The following is a 23,555-nucleotide window of genomic DNA, read 5'->3' as shown; positions in this document are numbered from 1 at the left end:
GCACTGCTAAGATGACAGACAATAGGATGGGCATGTATGTAAATTACAATTCTTGTGATTATGCAAGAGGAAAAGCAGATGTAGTATTATATTGTTTTAGTGTGGGTCAAAACGAAGTAACATATTTATCATTATCTTGCACAGCAAAGAATTTTCTGTCCCTTTGAACGATTTCATCCTGCTAAAAGGGGCAACAAAAGTCAGGAAACACAAAAGCTCCAGTATCTGATCATTTTACTGGATAGAAAATAGAGAATGCGTTAATGAGCATAGCAGTGATCGGGAATTGCTTTCAAAGTGCAAATTTGTAAGAATCAGGTGGTGGACCTGTTTCTGCAGCAAACCGAATATACTCATCATCATTCTACAGGGGAGGTATTGATGTATTTACTATTCCAGCATGTCATGTACAGGGTAAAAGAGAAACATCTCAGTGAATTTATTAAGGAAGAGCAAGTGGGCAGGGAAAAATAACAAATAAAAAAAATCAATCTTCCAGATTTGCAGCGGCCTTCAGTTTAATGATGCAGGATGACCTTGTGGTGAGAGAGAAAATAAAGCTTGTCGTAGTGAACTCAGGCTGCGGTTACAAAACAGAACTGTGAAATTTAGCCGTAACAAATGCAAAGAGGTTCATGCCTACACATCATTTCTATGCTTCATGAACGAAACCTCCACGAACAAAAACCGTTTAAAGTAGGATTAAAACACAGCTGCTTTTCCTTTGGATCAAAGTAAGACTTCTTTAGGGGTCCCCAAAAATTATTATATACAAAAAGATTGGCTGTATTGAGTTGAATCGCTGTCTATGGAATTCTCAGTTTAAACACCTGGAAAGTTCCCATCACTACTGACAGGCTTATAGAGTTTTTACAGCAACATATGCTGCCGTCCCGGCAGTGTGTTTTTCAGGACAGGCCTTGCATGTTTCAGAAAGTCAGTGCTAAATCACTTACTGAGTACAACAGCATGGCGACACAGTAGAAGAGTCCCGGTGATGAACAGACCTGCCTGCAGTCCAGACCTTTCACCGGGTGACAACATTTGGAGCATCATTAAAAAAGAATATCTAACACTGTTGAGCAACTGGAAGCTATAATATTTGCATGTAAAACAAGCCATCAAATTAGAAAAAAGCGGTAAAATATGACAACACGCATCCGCTTTTCAGTGTAGGTTTCTACACAGTGAAAAGTCTCTAACCGTAGAGGAAGTGTTTTTTAGTTGTTGCCCACTGACTTTCTGTTTTTTAAGTGATTTATTCCGGATTATGATGAAACTGTTGCAACACTCAGTGAATAATGTTTTTGTTTTTCTCGAGTCAGTCCGATGTACAATAATGGTTTCAGTGTACATCTGATATTTTTACCCTTCACAAGAATAATTTCTGGTGTATTTATAGTGTCAGTTTTCATAAGAAACATATTTTGGACCCGTGCTGACATCTAGTGTTCAAACAGGACATGATTTTTCTGCCTGAGGATACAGTAACGTCACTGCCATGAAGTTTGATGATGCAGGTGGTCCATCATTTTCAGGGTTAAATCATTTTTTCTATTGAAGGCTCATCTCATCCTGGTGCTAATGAGGAAAAACATCTTCCTAAAGTTTACCTGCATTTAGGGTTTAAGGCTTTGCACAGGTGCATTTTAAACAGCCCAGCAGCAGCGTTGCAGGTACAGTAACACTGCAGTTAATCAGACAGCAGACCAGACACTCTAACAGAGATTCAGCAGTTGCTATGCAGAATCAGTATGATGGGCTTATGGTTACCTTTTCACAGATATCAGCACATTATGGAGTAAAAGGAAATAACAGGGCAAATGAACTGGTTCTTATGTGGTGCTTTTCTGCTCAAGCACTCACACACTTTGTGCAACATGTCCCATTCACAAACATTCATGCAAACACTTTCTTTTACATTTAGGTGCTTTTCTGTCTTACATCCACACACATTCACACTCCTGAATGCATCAGGAGCAACTCGGGCTCCGTATCTTGCCCAATGATACTTTGGCATGCAGACTAGAGCAGCCAGGGATCGAACCTCGAACTAGCTCTACTTCCTGAGCCACAGCTACCCCAAAAATGTGGTTGCAAAGGAGGTATAATGAGGCAGCCAAAGAAGGAAAACTGGGAAAAGCACTGAAAGGGAGAAACGAGAGGATGATGGTTTTACAGGAAAAGAAACAGGAGAGGATGACAGAAAGGACTGGGATACATCACGACTCAAATTCACGAGACAGTGGTTAAAACAATTAATCGTTCATAGCAGGAAAACACCAAACAGGTAATTGCAATGGGAGTATTGTTGAAATGATGAAACCAGGGAACATGTTATATGTCAGAAATATGAAGGTGAGCGAAGGTAGCTGATCCAAAACCAAAAACTCAGTGTAATCAAAGTTAAAACAGATCTTATCGATTTACTGCAATGGAAATTCAGAAATCAAAGTTATCAGGTCATATTTAGTTATAAAAACTGGTTTGAAGTTATTTATTTATTTAGTTTTGTTTTTTGAGCGACATTGTGGCCTCCAGTCCCTACCAGTTGGTGGCGCTAATGCACCAAAGTTAACAAGAGGAAGAAGAGGAAGAAGAAGCCCTGGGTGGGTGCGTGGTCGGTGTGTGTGTGCGAGCACGAGCGGAAACGGCGTTTGTTGTTCTTCCCTCTGTTTCCGAGACGTTCAGGGTCTAAACGGGTTCAACAGCCGCGTCTGCATGTCGCTGCCAATTCCCGCAATAACCCGTCTTCTACCGCCCCCGAATGAAGGTAATGTCAGGTCTCACTTTGTTTCTGTGCTGCTGCCACCTTCTCCGTGCTCTCCCGGGTTTAATTTAGCACTTAAATCCGCTCGTATTCGTGCCAAGTGCTCTCCCCCGCAGTCCGCCTTGGTGGCTGCCCGGGCGGCTCGCGCCTCACAGCCGCTAGCCAAACAAATCCAGCGGCGTGCTCGGAGAGCGCTGCAGGTTTAGCCGTGTTTGGGCTTCGTGTTGGAGCTGTTTGAGTATGCGGAGCTGTGGGATATCTTGGCGTGTGCACAGCCAGAGGGCGTGTTTACCTCGCTGTCAGGTGTGACAGCTGGAGGGCTGAACAACTCCTGAACGGGCCCGACCGTGTCACTTCTGACATTATGGCTATGTTTGGACACTCAGCTGTTGGAGCAGTTGCAATCGCTGTATTAAAAAAAATGAAATAAAATAAATAAGAACTCCTCACTCCCTGAAAGGTGTTTTTTGTCATACTGTTTTGGTTGTGTAGGAGCCTAAACTATTGAAATCCCCTCCAGCTTGTGATAGAGTGACGGCTCTCTGCTGGAGCTGCAGATTCGTGCCTGTCTCCATGTGCTTGTGATATGAATCGATGCCAGCAAGCTTTATATCTGTCACTGCTCACTTGTGACCTGGTATTAGTGTGTAAACAGGTTATGTAAGTCCTTCTCCAAACTTATTCCCCTCTGCCAACCCTCACGGCAGCTGCTGCATAATAGCCCTGCGCCTTCGCCTTTTCGGCTTTGCATGCTTTTCATGTTGACATACACGCTGCTCAAAAGTTATCAAGTGTTGTGCATGCATAGCTTTGCTGACTGCAGCGGAGTTTAAATAACATGCACGCTCCTGCTTCAAGCAGCGGTCAGCCAAGGTTATTAAAGCAAACTGAAACTAAACTAAGTGTGCAAAAACATTTTAGTTAACCGACACAAAAACAGAAACTGGATGAAAGTAGAATAAAACAGGGTTTATCTACACTTTTGTTTCATTTAGGCAGGGTTTTGCATTGTAATGTGGTCATATAAAATCAGCCAAAGGTCCCATCTGACCCCCTCAGAATCAGCTGCTTTTAATTGCATAGTATATTTAATGAAGCTATACAAAATGTTACCTTCACAATTTGAAAATCTTACCAAGTGTCAGCCCCTGGAAATTCAGGGGTGGATGGAAATTTGGCTTTATTTACTCATCAGAACTTACTAAGTGCAGGAGATACCCCGCAGGCAGATTTATTTTACACCTGTCAGAGTGTCACAGTCTAAAGCCAAATTTTGTGTTATTACAACATATTTTCTTCTAAAAATTTGAACATCGGGTTATGTGTTATGTCATAGTTTAATTCTGCAGTGCATAATTAAACTATGCATCACCGTAGTGATGCATAACTGCATCAGTTTCGTGTCAGTGACATAGAGGAACAGAAAAAAGGCACCCTGGATATTTGAACTTTGAAGTTTTCTGCTAATTCATTGGAGAAAACCTAAAAAAAGTGCGTTTTGTTTCAACTCTGAAGTGTCATGCCACCATGTGGGATGGGAGGCTATATTGGAAAATTATTTTGGCACAGAAGTAACCGCGGTTAGGGAAGCACCTGGTTTAGAAAATGTAAAATTGTTTGTGAGCACAGAAACCAGATAAAGAATTTAACTCTGCAAGCAGTTTCTGTAGTGTTGTTGTGTCCGAGAAGAACCTGCAGGAGTTGTTGTTTAATTCAGTGCGAGTATTTATAACTGAACTTTGAGCCATTTTAATCAAACTTTGAGATGATTCCAAAACGGAAATCTCTGTGAATCATTTTTTTTTTTAAAGCCAAGTGGTCCATGGATACATGTGATGACATATATTAAAAACATGGGTATTTCGTAGCTTCAATTAAAAAAAAATAAAATCTGGCATGTAAGTAAAATCAGCCAGAAACATTTGTAGGCTTCAGCTTTTAAAATGCGATGCCTTTTCCTCACGTGTATGATACTAAACTGTGGTTTGGACTGTTGTTCAATCTAAACAAGAGCCAAATGTAACATAATGGACATTTTTCTCTTTTTGTTTCTGGGATCAAGAGAAAAATAAAGGGCAAAATTTCAGCCTTTATTTGTTGGAGACAGCAGCAGTGATTCAATAAATGTCTTCACAGACCTCCTTTAAACTTGCCTTTCACAGAGGGCTTAAGTACTGTGTTGTGTTTTCTCTTGATTGGCACCTTGATTTGAGGCTGTAAGGTAAACCCTGGAGTAAATGTCTGATTGTTGCTCTAAATAACCGACTGCTGTCGTCCTGTTTGGTCAAAAGGGTGGAAAGCGCTTTCAGTCAGCTGCTAAAAGATCAGAAATTTGATGCTTTTATCACAAAAATGTCTCCAGCTGAGTTTAAAACCTACTGGGAGAGTTACTTCAGAGTATCAGCTCTTTGTGTCGCTGCCAGTTCTCCTCCAGGTGCACCCTCTGTGGTTTTCTGGTTTGGCATCGTGTTGGTCCAGACACTGTGGTATGCTACGGGTGGGAAATCATCTCTAGCAGCGACGTGCCGGTAAAAGCTTTCTGATGCTGCTGATGGTAAACGGTTGACTGCTGCGGGTGGGGTGAATGAGAGGGAAAATATTTTGCAGAGTATTTAAAAAAAGGTTTTAATAAACGTATAAACTGCTGTATGTGAGAAGAAGTGTGGATCTGTTTGTTTCCAGAGAACGCAGTTCCATTGCAAACAGGCGACGTTTTCCTTTAAAAGTTTTTAATCATTTGGTTTTTTAAAATATATTATTTTATCTGTTAGTCTTTCTCTATATATAGATATATCTTATAGAGTTTCTTTTATTAATGCGTACTTTTGACCTTTTGACCATAGTGGTGATGACAGCAGAGCTGACTGGTACAAGCATGTGTTTATATCACAGTGGTAGTTTCTTTTTTATTTATTATGGTGGTAGCATCATCATATTTTTGCAAAATGGGCATTAATTTAAATTTACATTGGTTCATTTTGTGAGGTGCAGATATCTAATATAAAATAACTTAAATCTAAATGTTAATTTTTTTTACATTGATTTATTATTTTTTTAATTACTTTATTTAAAAATACAGTTCTTATAATTGCTAAATATTATATTAATACGATATTTTGCAATTGTATAGAAGTAGCATTATTGTTAATCTTATTGTTTTCTTTATTTTAATTATTATCATGTTTTTATTTGTCCATTTAAAACATTTTAATACTATTAAATATATTTATTAATGTAAATGCAGTTCTAATGTTTTGATTATAAATATATTCTGAGTTTTTTTATATCTTTTTTTTTTTTAATAATAATTATTAGTGGCAATTTTATCATCATGTTATTGTAACTGGAGGTGGTTTTTCTTGATTTCTTTTTAGTATTTATAAAATAATTTCTTTGAATTTGTTTTCTAAAATCAAATAATATTATTATTGTTATTCGTCGGTAGCGTTGTCCTGCTCTTTGTAGTGCAGAACGTTAAAGCACATCTCTGCTGTGTCTTTCAGATTAACAGGTATGCCAAAGGAAAAATATGATCCTCCAGATCCCCGCAGATGTTACACCATCATGCCAGCCGACGAGGCGGCAAGTGGGAAGAAGTCTCACTGGTCCGAGCTCGAGATATCTGGTCAGTCTCACTCACTCCCTCTGGGCCCACTTCCATTAAAAATAAAATGAGGCCTTGAAGCTCAGATCTAAAACTATTCCTAAAGGAAGGAAGCATTGAAAATGTTGGAAACATTTTAAATCTCAGCTCATGACAGAGCCAAAATACTGTGTTTTAATCCGCGAGAGTTAACTTTTCTCATCTCATCCACATTGTGCTTTTGTTCTCATGTTCGACTTGATGTCTGTGTTTGGATGCAGGGCGGGTGAGGAGCCTGAGCAGCTCATTGTGGACACTCACCCACCTCACGGCGCTGCACATCAATGACAATAACCTGACCCGCATCCCGCCAGACATCGCCAAGCTGCCCAACCTGGTCTACCTGAACCTGTCGTCCAATAAGCTCCGCAGTCTGCCCGCCGAACTGGGCAACATGGTCTCTCTCAGGTAGGCTGTCTGCTGGTATTTCTAACTTCACTTAAGGAGACGTGCGTATTTAGCCTTGAAAACGAAGAATTCTTCAGAGTCACTGAAGGGATAGTAGAGCCATCTCAAAGCAATGAAGAGAAGCGATCATGATAAACACAATGTTTAAAAACACAGGGAACATTTTGAAGAGAGGGGGTGATAAAAGCATCTCGCAAACAAAAACAAAGCTGTCAAGCAGAGACTGAAGATGTGACAACAAGAATGTGTGGTGGACGACGCTTTGATGCCAGTAGAAACACATCAATGATGAGGAATCACCAAACTGTTTGAAAAAACACTGTTTTTGTCTCGTTTCTTGCAGGGAATTGCTTTTAAACAATAATCTTTTACGAGTTCTGCCTTACGAACTTGGAAGGCTTTTCCAGTTACAAACCCTCGGGCTAAAAGGTGAGTTTTGTTTTTCATTATTACGATTTTGGAGCAGCAAAAATGAATGTCTGAAGCCCTTTTTCCATTAGTCCCTACTCGGATCGGCTCCACACATCTCTAGACGGTACCACTTAGCCTGTATTCGATTTCCATTCAATTCGAGTACCACCTAATGTTTGTGGGGTCGTTATAGCAACGCAGCCAAACATCCCGTGACATCATTTGCATGCGACACGAGCGCTACAACAAAAGCGAGCGTCAAGACTCTGACTTTTTGGGGTTTTTTTGTAGCCATGTTGCTCGTTGCTGGGTTTCAATAATGTCTGTTTTGGTTTTCACGATGGAGACGCTCTCATGAGTCGTAGAGTGACGCCACTGACTACCCAATTGGTGGCATGCGATCTCTTGACGTCGCATTTTGGATTGCCTGGGATCTCTTGGAACCCCAGTTGAGTAGGTGCTAAAAGGTACCAGGTAATCACCTAATGAAAAACCGCGTCGTGCGACCTGACTCACCCGAGTAGGTACTAATGGAAAAGCGATATAAGAGTACTGAATCACTGCTGCTTACCAAAAAACCTGAGAATTTCTCCCGTAATGGTAGCTGTTGAATAGAGTGCGCAGACAGTTTTTTTTCCTTCGTATAAACGTTTTTGGCTTCTCTCAAAGAGTTTCAATGAGAGCTAAAAGTGTTGTTCATTTACTCAAGCACATTTAATGGTCACAAATAGCCATCAAACGCATAGACTCCAATAAGCTGACACAGATTAATTGCTTTTACTGTGTATTTATATATTTAGTCCCCTCCCCCAAAGGCCAATTGTAAGGTAGGAAGAAAGAACAAAACAAAAAGCAAAAAAAACAAACCCAAAACTGATTCATTTGATCGAAGACCACTTCAGCAACAACAACTCACGACAGGTATGGCAGGGAGTTCAGCACTTAACCAACTACAAACCTTGCAATACCACGTTGACTGAGGGTAACGCGGCGCTTGCGGAGGAGCTGAACCACGTCTTTGCACATTTTGAGGTGAAGGGACCAGAGACGGCAGCAGCAAAAGCATCGGACAGCAGCAGCAGCCCAAGCCTCATGGTGCAGGAATATGAGGTGAGGCGCACACGGAGGGCAGTGAACCCCAGGAAGGCCGCCGGATCAGATGGGGTAACCGCAAGGGTCCTAAAAGAGTGTGCAGACCAGCTGGCTGGGGTCTTCACCAAGATCTTCAACACTTCACTGTCCCAGTCCTGCATCCCACCGTGCCTAAAGTCGGCCACAATTGCCCCACTGCCAAAGCGTACTAACATTAGCAGCCTCAACGACTACCGACCAGTTGCTCTAACACCTGTTATAATGAAGTGCTTCGAGAAACTGGTCCGACGTCACATCATGTCCTGCTTGCCACCCACACTCGACCCGCTCCAGTTCGCATACAGAGCTAATAGATCAACTGAAGATGCCATTGCTACAACGCTCCACACCACCATCTCTCACCTGGAAGTGCAGGGCCGTTACGCCAGACTGCTCTTTGTTGACTTTAGCTCTGCTTTCAATACGATACTCCCGGACAGACTAATAGTTAAACTGCTGGAAATCGGACTTCCTTCTACCACCTGCCGTTGGATCAGAGACTTCATCTCAGGGGGAGATGAGACGGCGTACAGAGCTGAAGTTCAGAGGCTGTCAGATTGGTGTGTAGATAACAACCTGGACCTCAATACCACCAAGACACAAGAACTGGTAGTTGACTTCAGAAGGAGGAAGTCCGAGCTGCAGCCTGTCAGCATCAACGGGGAGTGTGTGGAAAGGGTCTCCAGTTTCAAGTTTCTGGGTGTGCACATAGACACAGACCTCCAATGGAGCTCTAACACCTCTGCGGTCTTAAAGAAGGCCCAACAGCGTCTCCACTTTCTGAGAATCCTCAGAAAAATAGACCTGAAGAAGGAGCTGCTGACAGTCTTCTACCGCTGCTCCATTGAAAGTGTGCTGACATATTGCATCGGTGTGTGGTTCTCCAGCTGCACCACAGCACACAGAAAGGCTCTCCAGAGGGTCATCAATATGGCCCAAAAAATCATTGGACATCCTCTTCCCTCCCTGAAGGACCTGTACAGCACTCGCTGTCTCAAGAGGGCACGCAGCATCCTACGGGACTGCACACACCCAGGACACCGGGTGTTTAAGCTGCTGCCGTCTGGCAGGAGGTTCAGGCTGCTGAGGTCCCGAACAAATAGACTCAAGGACAGCTTTTACAACAGGGCAACAGCCCTGATCAATGCAAATAGCTGACCTGACTGGATACCGCCCTGGACTTTTTTGGGGGGGAGGTAACAACGATAAAAACAGTAACAATAATAATATTTATATTTATAACAAGATGCAATAATAACAGTGTGCAATTCAAATACACTTCTTCTTTTTTATTACTAAGTTAATGTACTGTGTTGCGTTGTGATGTGTCGTGTTGTGTTATATGTAGTGCCGACGTAGGACAGTTTTCCAATTTCATTGTACTACTGTGCTATGTATGACTGTGCAATGACAATAACGAGTTATCTTATCTTATCTTATCTTATCTTATTTGCAGGAAATCCTTTGTCCCAAGACATCCTCAATTTGTACCAGGAGCCAGATGGAACCAGAAAGCTTTTGAACTACATGCTCGACAATCTAGCAGGTAAACGGCTCGGCAACGCACGACCTCACCCCTCATCTGTTTATCAGAACTCATGCATATTTTATCAAACAGTTATTTTGTAGACCTCAGCGCTGCAGGTATATCATAGCAGGTAAACCACTGTGTCTGTCACGCACAAATGAGCGCTAATCCCGGCCTGTTTTTCCAGTGCACCCAGAGCAGCTCCCCCAAAGACCTTGGATCACTCTGAAAGAGCGAGACCAAATGATCCCCACCGGTAAGTTTCCTTCATATAATAACGTGGCACTGGGAGTGAGTCGTTTATGAGCTGATGGCTTCTCATGCTCTTTAGGTTATCCGTAAAGCCCAGCATTACCCAGCATGCCGTGTTATAGTACAATTATGTACGTCTGAAAATCTGGATAAGCCACTGTGGGTATTTTCTATAATCACTCTTATGGCTGCAGTAAAAATTGATATCATGCATAAAATAAAAACTTGCATACTGTCCAGCAGCATTTTTATAGCATTAAATAGCACCTTTACAGCCTGGGATGAAAAACAGATGTACCTGGAGAAGATTTCTTTTTTTTTAATAACTTCCCCATTTGGATTCTGGTAAGGCTTAACGTTAGCTTTATGGCTGTGTTGATTGACAGAAAAAGCTTCAACTGAAACTGGCTCATAAATTTGAAACTGAGATAAACATTCAGATTTCTTAAAGTTAGCATTAGCAAAGTCCATTGATGATCCGTTCTGAGCTATTTGTAGAGCTGTTTCTTATATTTTGTAAACTTTGTAATATGTTGTGTTATTTAATTTAGTTCAGTCTGTTACTGTTATTGTCTTGGAGCAACTGTAACCACATGATTTCCTTAGGGATTAATAAAGTATTCTGACTCTGAGTTTGGGGGAATAATTATTCAGGCTGTTCGTAACTGTCAGATGTGTCGTGTGTCTTTTCTCAGATGATTCAGTAATTTGGCAAACTTTACTTCTGTCTCCCTGTAGCTGTGTTCACGGTTATGTGCTACAACGTGCTGTGTGACAAGTATGCCACGCGACAGCTGTATGGTTACTGTCCATCCTGGGCCTTAAACTGGGAGTACAGGAAGAAGGGAATCATGGAGGAAATCACCAGCTGTGACGCTGACATCATCAGCCTACAGGTAAAGCTAGGCCGCCTTGTAAGATACTTTAAATCTTCCTCACTAACTGTTTTGCGGCATATTACTAGTATTTGTGGTGGAGCCATAGCGTACCTTAGACAAAGAGATTTTTTAATAATTTGGATATCTTTCCACTCAGATGGTTATCTGGTTACATCAGTATTGGGGTTGTCTATGTGTATATACAGACACAGTGCTGTGGATTGAGGTGAACCAGGCTACATCTTCCCAGCACCTCTTAGCCTCATGCACTAGGGCAGGGATCGGACTGCTCTCCAGTGCACAAGGCATTGGACCCATTTTTGCAGTTAAAGAAATGCTTTCGAAATCTGAACAAAAACAATAAAGATGAACTAAAACGAGCCTGCTTTTGTCTGGCTGTGTTTTTTCTAACATTTTTAATTGGCACTATTGCCTTCTGTAGCCATCTGTCCGTCCCCTGAGGTGATTCCCCCACAATCGTGTCAACAAAGGTTGTTATTATTCTTCGGACTATTCTCCGCTCTAATCATTAGACTGTGTGCAGAGCTGCTATAAACTGCTTGGATCAATCCACAGTATCCAGCGTTCACCTGTCAGCACAACCGGGCCATTGTGTATTGAAGATAAAGAGGTAGATGTTACTGATTAATCCTGCCCATACAAAGCTGGCTTTATTTTCCACTGAGTGGAAACTTCCCTGAGAAGTGCTGTATATTACCAACTAGTCCGTCTGTGTAACAGCTAACCTGCAGGACATGCAGGAGAGAAACAAAACACTATTTATCATCAGACCCTGACAAAGCTGCATATTAATAAAATGATACAGTGACTGTGCCACATGCATACCGATAATTTCTAGATTTTGGCAGCCGTTTCAATCTTGTATGGATCTGAGAGACGTGAGGAACAGGATGGAGCTAAAACTCATGCACTGCACACAGAGCTCTGAGCCATCCACCTGCACCTTCATTATGATACACTCCCCTTTCATTCATCAAACATGGCAAATTTTGCCTTCTTAAATCATGTTTCTGTGATTTGATTCTCCTTTCAAAGTTTTTTCCTCCGATAAAGCCACAGCAAAAATACCAGCGTTCATCTCTTTAGTAAATCATGACGGCTTTGACTGCTCATTTTGACTTCACTGGCTTTTTTGAGTGAAGTACACTTACAGTCATGAGTGAATTTCAAGGAATCAGAATGTTCATCCTTAGTTTTTAACCCCACAACCGTGAAAAGTTGATGGGGTGTCGTCATCACCGGGCAGGTTGCGTGGACACCCCAAAGTTGTGAATGTGATAATTCAGAGCTTGTATCTACTCGGAGACTGAGGGGCCACACTGGTAGCCACAAGTAATTGTATTTACTTAGATCTTAAAAGCACTGATGTGTATCTTTAAATAGTACAAGAACCCTGGTTATGACTTTGAGCCCTTCCTTATCCAGTTTACAAGGTTTCCTCAGCGGTGTTCACTTCACCTGTCAGTGTTTTAATGTTGTGTGCGTTCCCTGTATATCTCATCTGCTCCTTTACGTGACTTTTCTTACCTTGTGTGTTTTTGCAGGAGGTGGAGACGGAGCAGTACTACATGTTGTTTCTGGAAACACTAAAGGAGCGCGGCTATGACGGCTACTTCTGTCCAAAATCTCGTGCCAAACTGGTTTCAGAACAGGAGAGGAAACATGTGGACGGCTGTGCCGTGTTCTTCAAGACTGAGAAGTGGGTTTAAGAGCTTTATTTTATACACGTTACAAAACATGCCTTTATGATTTGAAACTGTGTGAATACATTTGATGAAAAGTTTTTCTACATAAAAAAAAAAAATTCCTCTTATTAAAATCTGAGCTCAAGTTGTTTTTTGGTTTTGTTTTTGTTTTTTTTCCAGTTTCAGCTATAAAATGTATTTTATTATTATAATTATATTATTACTATAAATATGTCATTTTTGGGTAATCTTTGCCATAGATGGAGCTCAGCTCGCTGTGTTTTATGATGTATGATTTTTCATGTGATCTATTTAGAAATGGTCACAAACATAAGACTGCATCACAGACTCATCGCAGCCTGTTTGCATTTACTTTCCTTTGTAGTCGCCCAGCCTGGTTCTCTCTGAGCCAGGAAAAATGAAGGACGAGGAGCAGATTTAAAGGAGGAACAACTTTTCATATGGAACTAGTGCATTTTCAAAGCCCTCGTGGACATTTCTGCTGCTTGTTTGATTCTCTCACAGGTTCACTTTGATCCAGAAACACACTGTGGAGTTCAATCAGGTAGCCATGGCTAACTCTGAGGGTTCAGAGGTCATGCTGAACAGAGTGATGACCAAAGACAACATCGGGGTGGCCGTGCTGCTCGAGGTCAATAAGGACATGTTCTCCGGGGGTAAGAAAGGACTTTCATTTTGTAATTTAGCAGTTTAGGTAATTCCAAGTTGTTTTCTCCTGACCCAAAAATGGCTTCAGCTTTGTTATATTATCAAATTATCCATGACAACATAACCATGCATGTGAAACTGACTCGCCTGCCTCTGTAACTTGGAAATTTAGTTTATAAAACCAGCGTTATTACTTACATGTGATACATGCACACAGTTCAGTAGTTACAGAGCAAGATTTTTAAAAAATCTGGTTGTTTTCAGCTTGAAAATTGTGATCTACAATTATTTTCGCCCAAAATATTAAACAGTAAAACTGCAGTAATGTATTTTCCCACAAGGTGTCACAATTGGGTTTTAATCAGAGGCTTCAGGGTGCTTTACAAAGAGAGTTAAGAAGTTACAACGAAGGCTGGAAATGGAAAGAGAGAAAGAAAAGATGCAATGTTTAAAAGACAAGTAAACCGAACAGAATATACGCTGTTAAAAAGTTAATTAAGGTACACTCGATTATCACAGTGTAACACAAAGCGAGCCTCCACGCAACTCTCATGGAGTCTGTTCCTGACAGTTTGTCAGAAACTTGCCCGCTGGAGGTCACCGTGTAGGGCGCTGGCAGTGCTCCTCCTGTATCTACCTGCACACAGATACAGGTCCTGCTGTTGGGTCCGGGCCGTCGTACGGAAAATGCGTTTTAGTGAAGTTGTGTCCACGGAGATCGTGTGTTTGAAGGTGTTTTGCCTCACTGTGGCTGATGATGCTCACATAATATCAGTGCTTTAAAGCTTATATGTATTTAATTAGTTAGTTAACTTACTAAGGTTTGCAGCGAGAGACAGGCACAGGCCATTTGCACTCCCAGCGAGCTACAGTAAAACGTCTGTTTGTGGTCGTTCCCTGTCTGGTTTACTGATGCTCACTGTATCGCACTCTTCCTTTTTAAATATTTTACTCTGTCAGCGCTTTTAAGTTTCTGAAGTTGCCTCATAGTTCTGTGGTTTACTGCATCTGAAATAAGACTACGATGAGGATTTGTTCAGGGGACTTTTACATCCTATTTATTTTATTTTTAGTTTTTTTTTTTTTTCATGTGTCAGTGAAAGTGATGTACTATTTTGCTTACATAGCGTCTGTTTTTTTTTCCCCAGTATAATTTTGTGGAACTATAAATGTCTGTACAGTAAAAGTGTGTAGAATTGTGTAATTCATATATTTTAAAGTCTTATTCTCAAAATAAGTGAAGAAAAAACCACAACTCAGATTTAGAATCATTGTCAGTTAATTTCTTTCCTCGTGTACTTTTTATATGCATCTTTCACGGCTTTATTCATAGAACTTTTTGTTCGTAAAAGCATAAATAAAATTCGTTGATCATATGTGAAAACTATATGTGGAAAATAAAAGTTGTTTTTGTGTCGGGCTGTAAAATGCTGATTTCTGCTTTTAAGTTTCTGTTAAGTTGCTGCTTATTCAAGCGGCCACAACAGGAGCTGCAGCTTCTCGGCTTGTCTGCCGTTGTTTCTGGAAGTTGCTGCTTGTGGAAAAAGTTTCCTTTCATTGCTTCTTTATGAAGACTTTTAGGATGTCACATGATCGAGTACAAATGGTGACAACGTTTTTTTTTTTTTTTTTTTAACTTTAAGGGAATCAAGTATTTTTCATTAAGTTTGTATTGGTCTTTAATTACATTTCAGTGAACTAGGGCTGTTCATATAACGATATATATCGGATGATGATATAAAAACGTCTATCGTTTCATTTTATGCTATCGTTTGTTTCGTGGTGTCGCAAAATAAACTGTTTACGGCAATATTTTTTTCATCTTTTTGATGGTCGCTGTAGTGGCTATATTCATTTCTTAAAGTTCAAAATAAACTGAATCACGTGAAAGAGCAGATTATTTACGGATGAGAAGTAAAAAAGAGCCGCCAGCCGGTGCTAAAAAATAAACCTTAGACTCAAACGTTAGAACAGGCTTTTCCCCGCAGCACGCCGTGTAATAAATACTCACAAAGAAAACGGCGCCGTTACAACTTGTGTCTAAAAATGTGTCGTTTCATGCATCGGTTAAAACACTCGACCCGAGATTCACAGATTTTACAGAAAATGTTACATTTTTGTGATTTATATCGTTATCGGGACGATAGAATTCTTATATCGGGATATGAGATTTTGGTCATATCGCACAGCCCTACAGTGAACTATAGTTTATATAAATGTATGTGAACCTGTTGGGGAGTGAATTTGAACTTTTAATAGAAGTAAAAGGATGTGAATTAAAAAGAGCATGAGAAGATTGTTTTTTACATTTTATCTTTTTTAATAATGTGTAAATCAAAATTTTAATTAAAGCCCTACTTGACTTTTTTTTTTTTTTTTTTTTAAGGCATGAAGCCGCCTCAGGAGAGGCAGCTCATCCTGGTGGCCAACGCCCACATGCACTGGGACCCCGAGTACTCGGACGTCAAGTTGATCCAAACCATGATGTTCCTGTCAGAGTTAAAGAGCATTGCTGAGAGGGCCTCGGGCTCTGTGGCAACGGGATCGCCGACCTCTGACCCGTCCTCAATCCCCATCGTCCTGTGCGCTGACCTCAACTCGCTGCCTGACTCCGGTAGGGCTCTGTCACTTATCAGGAACCAGGGTCGTTCCATATAAATCAACCAAACCTGATTAAAGTTCCCACCTGATACATTCTGGACACCTGATAACTTGACACAATTAATACATAACAAAGAAAAATAGATTTAGCTTGATTAAAATGACCTATCCGTGTTAAAAAATGTGAACCTTCATTATTTTATTTTATTATCTAGTTTTTTCTTTGTTTTTACCGGCAATGGGAAAGTGTCTGTATATTTGTTTGTTGCCAGCGTGGTTTCCATCATCAGTTTCCCTTTAAAGCCACGAATGATGTCATGAGTTTCTTTTCCTTAATTAAAGGATTTAATAATTAAATAAAGTTCTGATTAATATCTCGCTAATGTTCCTGCTCTTTGATGCAGGTGTGGTGGAGTATCTGAGCGACGGAGGAGTGGCCGAGAACCACAAGGACTTTAAGGAGCTACGCTACAGCGAATGTCTGACCAACTTCAACTGCAACGGCAAGAATGGAAACTCGGATGGAAGCATCACACACAGCTTCCAGCTCAAGAGCGCCTACGACAGCAATCTGATGCCTTACACCAACTACACATATGACTTCAAGGTAAAACAAAAACACAAATAAACTCGTTTCCATTTGAAGCCGTAACAGTAATTTATATAGTGCCCAAAATGTCAAAAGTCAAGCTGAGCGAGACCCCCAAACGTCCTCTGTGGAAGGAAAAAACCTTCAACAAGCAGACTCAGAGAGGGCGTAGAGCAGGGTCGGGAATTTCTGGTCCTGCAAATGTGTCTGACTGAAAAGTTAGAGGGGGAGTTGTTTTCACCCACCCGAAACGTTCCCTGTTCCCTGCCCCACGCTTCAGGACGCCAAGATTCATTCTGTGTTTGTGTGATAACTTGGTCAAAGAGTGCAGTGAGTCACATTGGCTCTAATCAGCTTCTGTGAGAGGACACAGATGTCCCGCTGCAGATGTTCTTTCCCCTTTTACTACTGAGTGATCTGACAGCTCACCTTATCCTGGTTTGAGTAAAGCAACTGAACTTGACGAGTTCACTGTTGTAGGTCTGTGGAAGTTGGTTGGTGGGTCGTGCCCGATTTTTGTGAGTCAGCTTATGTGTTTCTGTAAGTGAAGTGAGACAGAGTGAGCTCACTTAGAGAGAAGCTACCCAACTTATGAAAAAAATGCTTACCAGTTACTTTCTTTTTTAAATGTAAAGGTTTACGTTACTGGATCATATTTATCATGAAATGTGAGTCACTCTGCCAGCTAGTCTTGTTTCTGCATGTTAAGCAAGCCAGGGTTAGGTAATGATTGTGTCTTTATTCTTGGGAAAGCCTTTCCAAAGCAGCAATTATTCATGGTGGGGACCTCACGCATCTGAACCAGAGAGACCCCATCGGAGAGGAAGCTGCTACCAAGAAATAGTGGTCATTGCATCAGTTTCTCATTAATCCACATGAGCTTGATTGTCACGCATGATTTCCGGTTAACAGTACAAACTTTAGATGGAAGAAGCAGGAAGAAGCATGAGTGTATTGGTGAGTGTGTGAATGGCAGCTTGTGCTTATACTGTGCAAATAGCTACAGTGCTGTGTCTGACTGCTACTGTTAACTGTTGAAGATCTGGGTATGTTTGCTACTAGTTTAGTGCTAGCATACTGTTTTTAGAGCCGCCGTGTACAGATATCAGTTTTTGTCCTGTCTTTATCATCTTGCTCTAGTAATAATAATGCTCATATTCTCACTAACATCCACTATTTTCCTCCTCGCTACACAAAAACTGATGTGTGCAGGAATTAAAAGGCACAAATGAGGTTTTTTTGTTTTTTTGTTTTTTGTTTTTGTTTTTTTGTCTGCCTGTGCGTCTCACAGATAATTGAAGAATTTGTCTAACATCTGTAACAACAAATTTTTCACGTGTGGGACTAATAAAGCTTATCCTATCTTTGGGGCATGTTATAACAGGCGCTGGTGTGGAGTAATATCACGTTACAAATTGCAGTATAGCCTACACATCCTGTTGTCACTATCTTAATTTGTATCTGTTTCGAACTTTCAAACTTTCACTGTGCTGTAAGCGTCTTTATCATGTAAAACACGTCGATGGTCTGTGGTTTTGAGGAGACCCTCGCTGCACTCAGATGCTGACAGTTTTTAAGCGTGTCACCTCGCAGCGCGGACTTTCCAAAGGAAGAAATAAAGTAAGAGAGAGGAATAAAATTAGTCTCCATGTACACTGGGACGGATGCTGATGCGCAAAGCTCGTGTTCATCCTTGAGGTGTCACTTGATTTTATCAAAAACCACCACCATGGCTCATTTTGGTGCTTTGTGACCTTTGCGGTTTCAGGCATTATGAAGCTGTCACACTAATACCATAACCCTGTGAGTCAGGGAACAGATGGCCATGTTTCCCTAAACCTAAACAAGAAAGGTTTAGTCCCTAAACTTAACCGAGTGGTTTTTCCCAGCTAATAAACTGGCAAATCATGCCTCCGCTACTCCTCCAGCCTCATAATGAGTACTTTGCATGTTTCCAGAGATGGACCGTTACCCTTCATTGGTCGATCGCTGTAGCCGTCGCATCGACAGGGTGTCGTCAAGACAAAAGGGCTGCATATGAAAACGTGATATTCCTAGTCGTCTCTGCCACGTTAAAATACAGAAAATCACTACCTGCTATATTTATTGTGGATAATGTTGCTGTTTCAGGTGCAGGTTCAGTCGTGTAGATGAACGTGTTACAGCGACAAATTTAACGTCAACGATGAATTCTGTCAAATAGGTTTTTTGTACTGAGGTTTTTTTGTTACTGCCTCCGTTAAATTTGGTGCTGGGAACTCTGTATCACTGAGTGAATTACACAGGTGGGCATTAAGTTCAATCGAGAGAAAAAAATACTGTTGCTGTGTGTTTCACTTTTGTATATCTGAGTTTTGCAGTGGGAGCTGTCAGCGGGAACGGAAAACTTTGAACATCGCGGCCTCTGAGCCGTGATTTTTACCCTTCAGCGCGCTCCGCAGCAAAAACTCGTATTCGCTTTATTTCGTGCGAAGCTGCCTCGCGGTTTTGATTTGTCACATCATTTCAGCTTCGGTTTCTAATGAGTCATCGAGCCAGACAGTTCACGATCAAATTCTTTTCTTCTTTTTTTTCTGCTCTCTTTTTCTTGTCTTACAAATGGTTAATTTATTCAGTATTGGGGTGTCAGTTATTTAACAGTTATTTATTACCTTATTTTTTTTAATATATGTATATATATGTATGCTTGCATGCATGCACAGACTTTCCAGTGAGTTCTCTGTTGGGGAATTTAAGCCCAGATTGGTGGGTGTTTTTGACTGTAATCTTCACATGAGCAATGTTTAGTCCCTCCAGCCTCCACACGGGGATGTCTGAGGTTACAAGTGGGGGCGAGACCTAGGCAGAAAGCGACGGGGAGACCCACAGGGAGCTAAAGCTCACAGTGATACCCTCTGAGACGAGGCATCTACGGCCAGCCATTAATAAACCTTCCACAGGCTCAACTTTTTTTAATGTAGCTCTTCAGACAGTGCAGACGAGCCATTCTCACTAACCCTGCGTCTGTAAGACTCATCTACTTATTTACAATTTTAGTCTCTGCCCACTGGCGATATCACTGGCTGAATCCCACGGAGTCACTGGCAACACTTTCGGTGATTAATGTTTATACTAATAACGAGCTTGACTCATTGCTGCTTCTCTTAGCGTTGATTACTCATCTGAGGAGCTAATGTGTTCATGCAAAAAAAATAGATTCATTAGAAACTAAATTAGAAACTGGAGCTCTACATCAAACAGGGATTTTCTATAAACACTCATAAAAGAAGCAAAAAACAAAACCAGCTCCTTCTCATTGTGAAATAAAATGACACAAAAATGTAATAAACAGATTAAAAACAACACAATATCAATTAACACTTAAGTTTGGACATCTCAGCACAGCATCAACAAGAACATTACTAGTCACGACACTCGCACTCGTCCACTCGTGGAAGTTTGAGCAACAACCTGAATTATTTTATGCAACCTGTTAAGTGGGAGGCTCAGAGGTAAAGATTTGTATCATCGAGGGGAACCTGCCACGTTGCACTCCAGTGCTAAATGATGTTTACTCTGAAAAGCAAAGAAAAACTAGATTAGGCTTTAAGTCATGAAGTGATTGGTTAAACTGCAGGTAAAAAGAACAAGTAACCAAAAGTCACCCAAAGGGCCTCTCTGTGATTCAGTGAAAAGGGTGGTGTCATTAAAGAAGAAACACAACAGCCAATCAGTGATGAGGAAAAGAGGACAGGAAGTGATGTGTGGAAAAGTGAGGAAAGGGGTAAATAAAATAGACCAACTGGACCTTTTTAAACATTTTCCACAGTTGTTAGAAAGAGCTCGGGCTTTCTGTACGAGTCTCGGCAGATTCAAATGTTTTACGGACGAATGACAAACAGCAGATTTTTCTCCTTTCTTTGATTTGTGCGTCATTGTCTCCTCCCCTCGCTGTGGCCACGTGTCTTTTATATACTGATGGTAAAAACGCTCCCTGTGCATTCTCACTGATATTTCCTCCTGCATCCTCCTCTCTCCTCTCCATTCCTGTTGCATTATGCAAGGTGTGCTGAGGTCACAGACAGATGGATGGCACACATTAGAGAAACAAGAAAAGCTTTTTTCCTCGCCTCCTCTGCTTGTAGGGGGCGATCGTGGCTCAAGAGTTGGGAGTTCGCCTTGTAATTGGAAGGTTGCCGGTTCGAGCCCCATCTTGGACAGTCATTTCACCCGTGCTGGTGGTGGTCAGAGGGCCTCGCCTCTGTCAGTGCGCCCCAGGGTGGCTGTGGCTACAGTGTAGCAGCCATCACCAGTGTGTGAATGGGTGGATGACTGGATGTGTAAAGCGCTTTGGGGTCCTTAGGGACTAGTAAAGCGCTATACAGACCATTTGTAACTTTGGTGCGAGACACCAAAACACGAGAAATTGAGGATGTGCTGCCATGGAAATGGGGAAGCAGTGGATCATTAAATTGGTTGGTGTTGTTTTAAGTGACTCCCACACAGAGTTAACATCAGGTGGCGTTTGTGTGTCTGCAGGGTGTGATCGACTACATCTTCTTCTCCAAGACCCACATGAGCGTCCTGGGCATGCTCGGACCGCTCGACAGCCAGTGGCTCATAGACAACAACATCACGGGCTGCCCCCACCCGCACATCCCCTCGGACCACTTCTCCCTGCTGGCCCAGCTGGAGCTGCACCCTCCCCTGCCCCACCCGCTCAACCCCCTCAACGGGCTGCACCTGCCGGTCCACAGGTAGTGCACCCTGAGAATGAGAGAGAGCGCCCCGCCTACCCCTTTTTACCTCACCTTTTAAACACTGTCCCACCTCCTCCCTCCAGCTTTATACAGGACCCTGTACAGTTCACGTTAAACTCGGACACCATCTGACCGCCTCTAACCCCAAAAGGAGTGAAGTATTTGCCCCGGGTGTTGCTCCTTTTTATGTTTTTGCACACTGTATATTTTTTTTTCTTTTCTCCCCTTGAAAAGGCTTGATACCAAATGTTGGGCTTGGGATGAAGTATTTCCCAACGTCTGTTTTGTTGTTTTGTTTTTGTTTTTTTTTGATTAGTTGTAATCATGGCCGCTTAAAGATTCTACAATAACAAACTAATACAAACGACTGTTTAAGGTAAAGCTGCTACACAAACATAAGCATCATTTCACACAGCTGTGAAATTTTTAGAGTACAGACACGTGATCGTATTAATGCTGCACAGTTTATAGAGCTGAAAGCTGCTTTCACTCCCAGATTAACTGACAGGTATTTAATTGAACGGGGGGGGGTCAACACTACAAAAAGAAAAACCTCAACCTTTTGAATGTTATAGGAGAATGTAGAAGGATTGTTTCTGTTGGTAATTGTTTTGCAAAAAGGTCCTTATTTGAGTTTCAAAAAACTAATTTGATAATAAGCGGGGAAATGGGTGCAAATTTTTAAGGATAAAATGTGCAAGTTGGTGTTTTTTTTAAAAGTAATGCTATTTAGCATGGAGGTATGCGTCATCCTGGATCCATGTTTAGAATTAGGCCCATGTCACTCAGCATTGTATGAATTTCTTTCACTTTACCTCGGTGCGGTACGTCTTTTATAAAAGTGTTTTCTTTTTGCAAAGGCTTTTGTTCTCTGCAGCTCTGAAGTAATAAAAACAATCAGTTGTTCGAATATTTTTCTAAGCCTTGCAGGCGGATTTGCTCAGACACTGCCTTTTTCCTGACATCCACAAACAGTCCGCTTCACAGTTTTGAGCTTTTCATGCTGTGATTTTTTTTTTTTTAAACCCCTGATCTGCCTGGCCAAAGAATCCCCCGCAGCAAGTGACATGTCCTCCGTCAGTAATAAGACCTTTATTTATCGGTGCCAGAGAGAAAACGTATATCGTTTAATGTTTTAGTCAATGTTTCCTGACCAAGAGGCTGAATGTATTTACTAAAAATGCTCGCTATGAATTTGGTTCTCGGAGCCGATTAATGCCAGATCCCTGTGGACTCTAAACTTTGTGTATTTGTGTCAGATGATTAGAAGGAATAGCTCTTTATTCTGTAAGTCGTAACTCAGGGCTATGCTATGCATCCAGCAGCACCTTTCACACTAAAGACTCTCAGAGTCATGTCGTACGAGCAAAACCAAACAGGAAGCTACTGTTCTGAAAAAGCACAGGTAATGTATGTGTTTGCATACGGATATGCTGTTGTTCATCTTGTCGTTATAGAAGTCCCAGGTCTTTGTGCATTTTTGATAAAATACTGATGCACTTTTACTCCTAACCTGGGAAAATCACATTTGTCCTAGTTTTAGATGAAACAAATAAAGCATATTTGGTCAGTTTTAATTGAATAAGAATTTAGTTTGCTTTAAGGCCTTTAGAGAGGCTGACGCGATGAATGATAAGGGATCGGACTGGGTGTCAGTACTACATGTTTTCAGTGCCAGTACAAAGAAAATGAGAAATTATTTTTTAAGATGGAGAGGGAGGAACATAAATGTTTTGGAGTTTTCCTCAAAGAAATCTCACATGATTAAACCAGCAGCTGCAAATCCACACACTAAAATCTGCATCCTGTTTATTATGGGAACTTTGCTCTAGTCTCTGCCCTTTTTAACTCGTTGTGTGATTTCTGTCAGCTGTTAAAGTCTTAAAACAGAATATCACTCTTTCAATACACTGCTCACAATTCAGCTATGCAAACTGAGACAAGTGGACATGGCTTGTATTAAAGTGGATGTTATGTGTTTCCAGCTCAATCTACCAGAGTAGCTTTGTATGATTACTGTTCAGAATAATCCTTATTTATCTTACACTGGGCCTCACTGCAGCCTCTTAGTTCCTCTTCTGTTTGAAACGACCAGTTTTAGCTCCTCTCTCATTCAGACCCGGGTTCTCAAAGTACGGCATGTGGACCAGTGGGGGCTCGTAGTAACAAGGAAAATTAAAGTACATGTAAAGTGTTCATAAAGAGGCACAGAGGAGAGTTTTAACCCTTC

At 41.3% G+C, this 23,555-nt stretch overlaps 1 protein-coding gene across 1 annotated transcript; it reads left to right on the top strand.

Moving 5' to 3' along the window:
* Nucleotides 1–2,605: 2,605 nt before the first annotated feature.
* On the top strand, nucleotides 2,606–21,857 carry cnot6l (CCR4-NOT transcription complex, subunit 6-like). Its single transcript, XM_005921992.3, has 12 exons — nucleotides 2,606–2,773; nucleotides 6,274–6,395; nucleotides 6,635–6,821; nucleotides 7,165–7,250; nucleotides 9,820–9,909; nucleotides 10,079–10,147; nucleotides 10,882–11,039; nucleotides 12,587–12,741; nucleotides 13,253–13,404; nucleotides 15,783–16,010; nucleotides 16,402–16,604; nucleotides 21,105–21,857. The coding sequence occupies exons 2-12, from the start codon at nucleotides 6,284–6,286 to the stop codon at nucleotides 21,324–21,326; spliced, it is 1,662 nt and encodes a 553-aa protein (XP_005922054.1). The 5' UTR covers nucleotides 2,606–2,773; nucleotides 6,274–6,283; the 3' UTR covers nucleotides 21,327–21,857.
* Nucleotides 21,858–23,555: the final 1,698 nt, after the last annotated feature.

This window comes from Haplochromis burtoni, unplaced genomic scaffold (genome assembly GCF_018398535.1).
Source record: "Haplochromis burtoni strain Fernald_Lab_line unplaced genomic scaffold, NCSU_Asbu1 Contig_43, whole genome shotgun sequence".
Taxonomy (NCBI): domain Eukaryota; kingdom Metazoa; phylum Chordata; class Actinopteri; order Cichliformes; family Cichlidae; genus Haplochromis; species Haplochromis burtoni.
The sequence above is the reverse complement of the archived record's forward strand: the minus strand, read 5'-3'. Positions and strand labels throughout refer to the sequence as shown.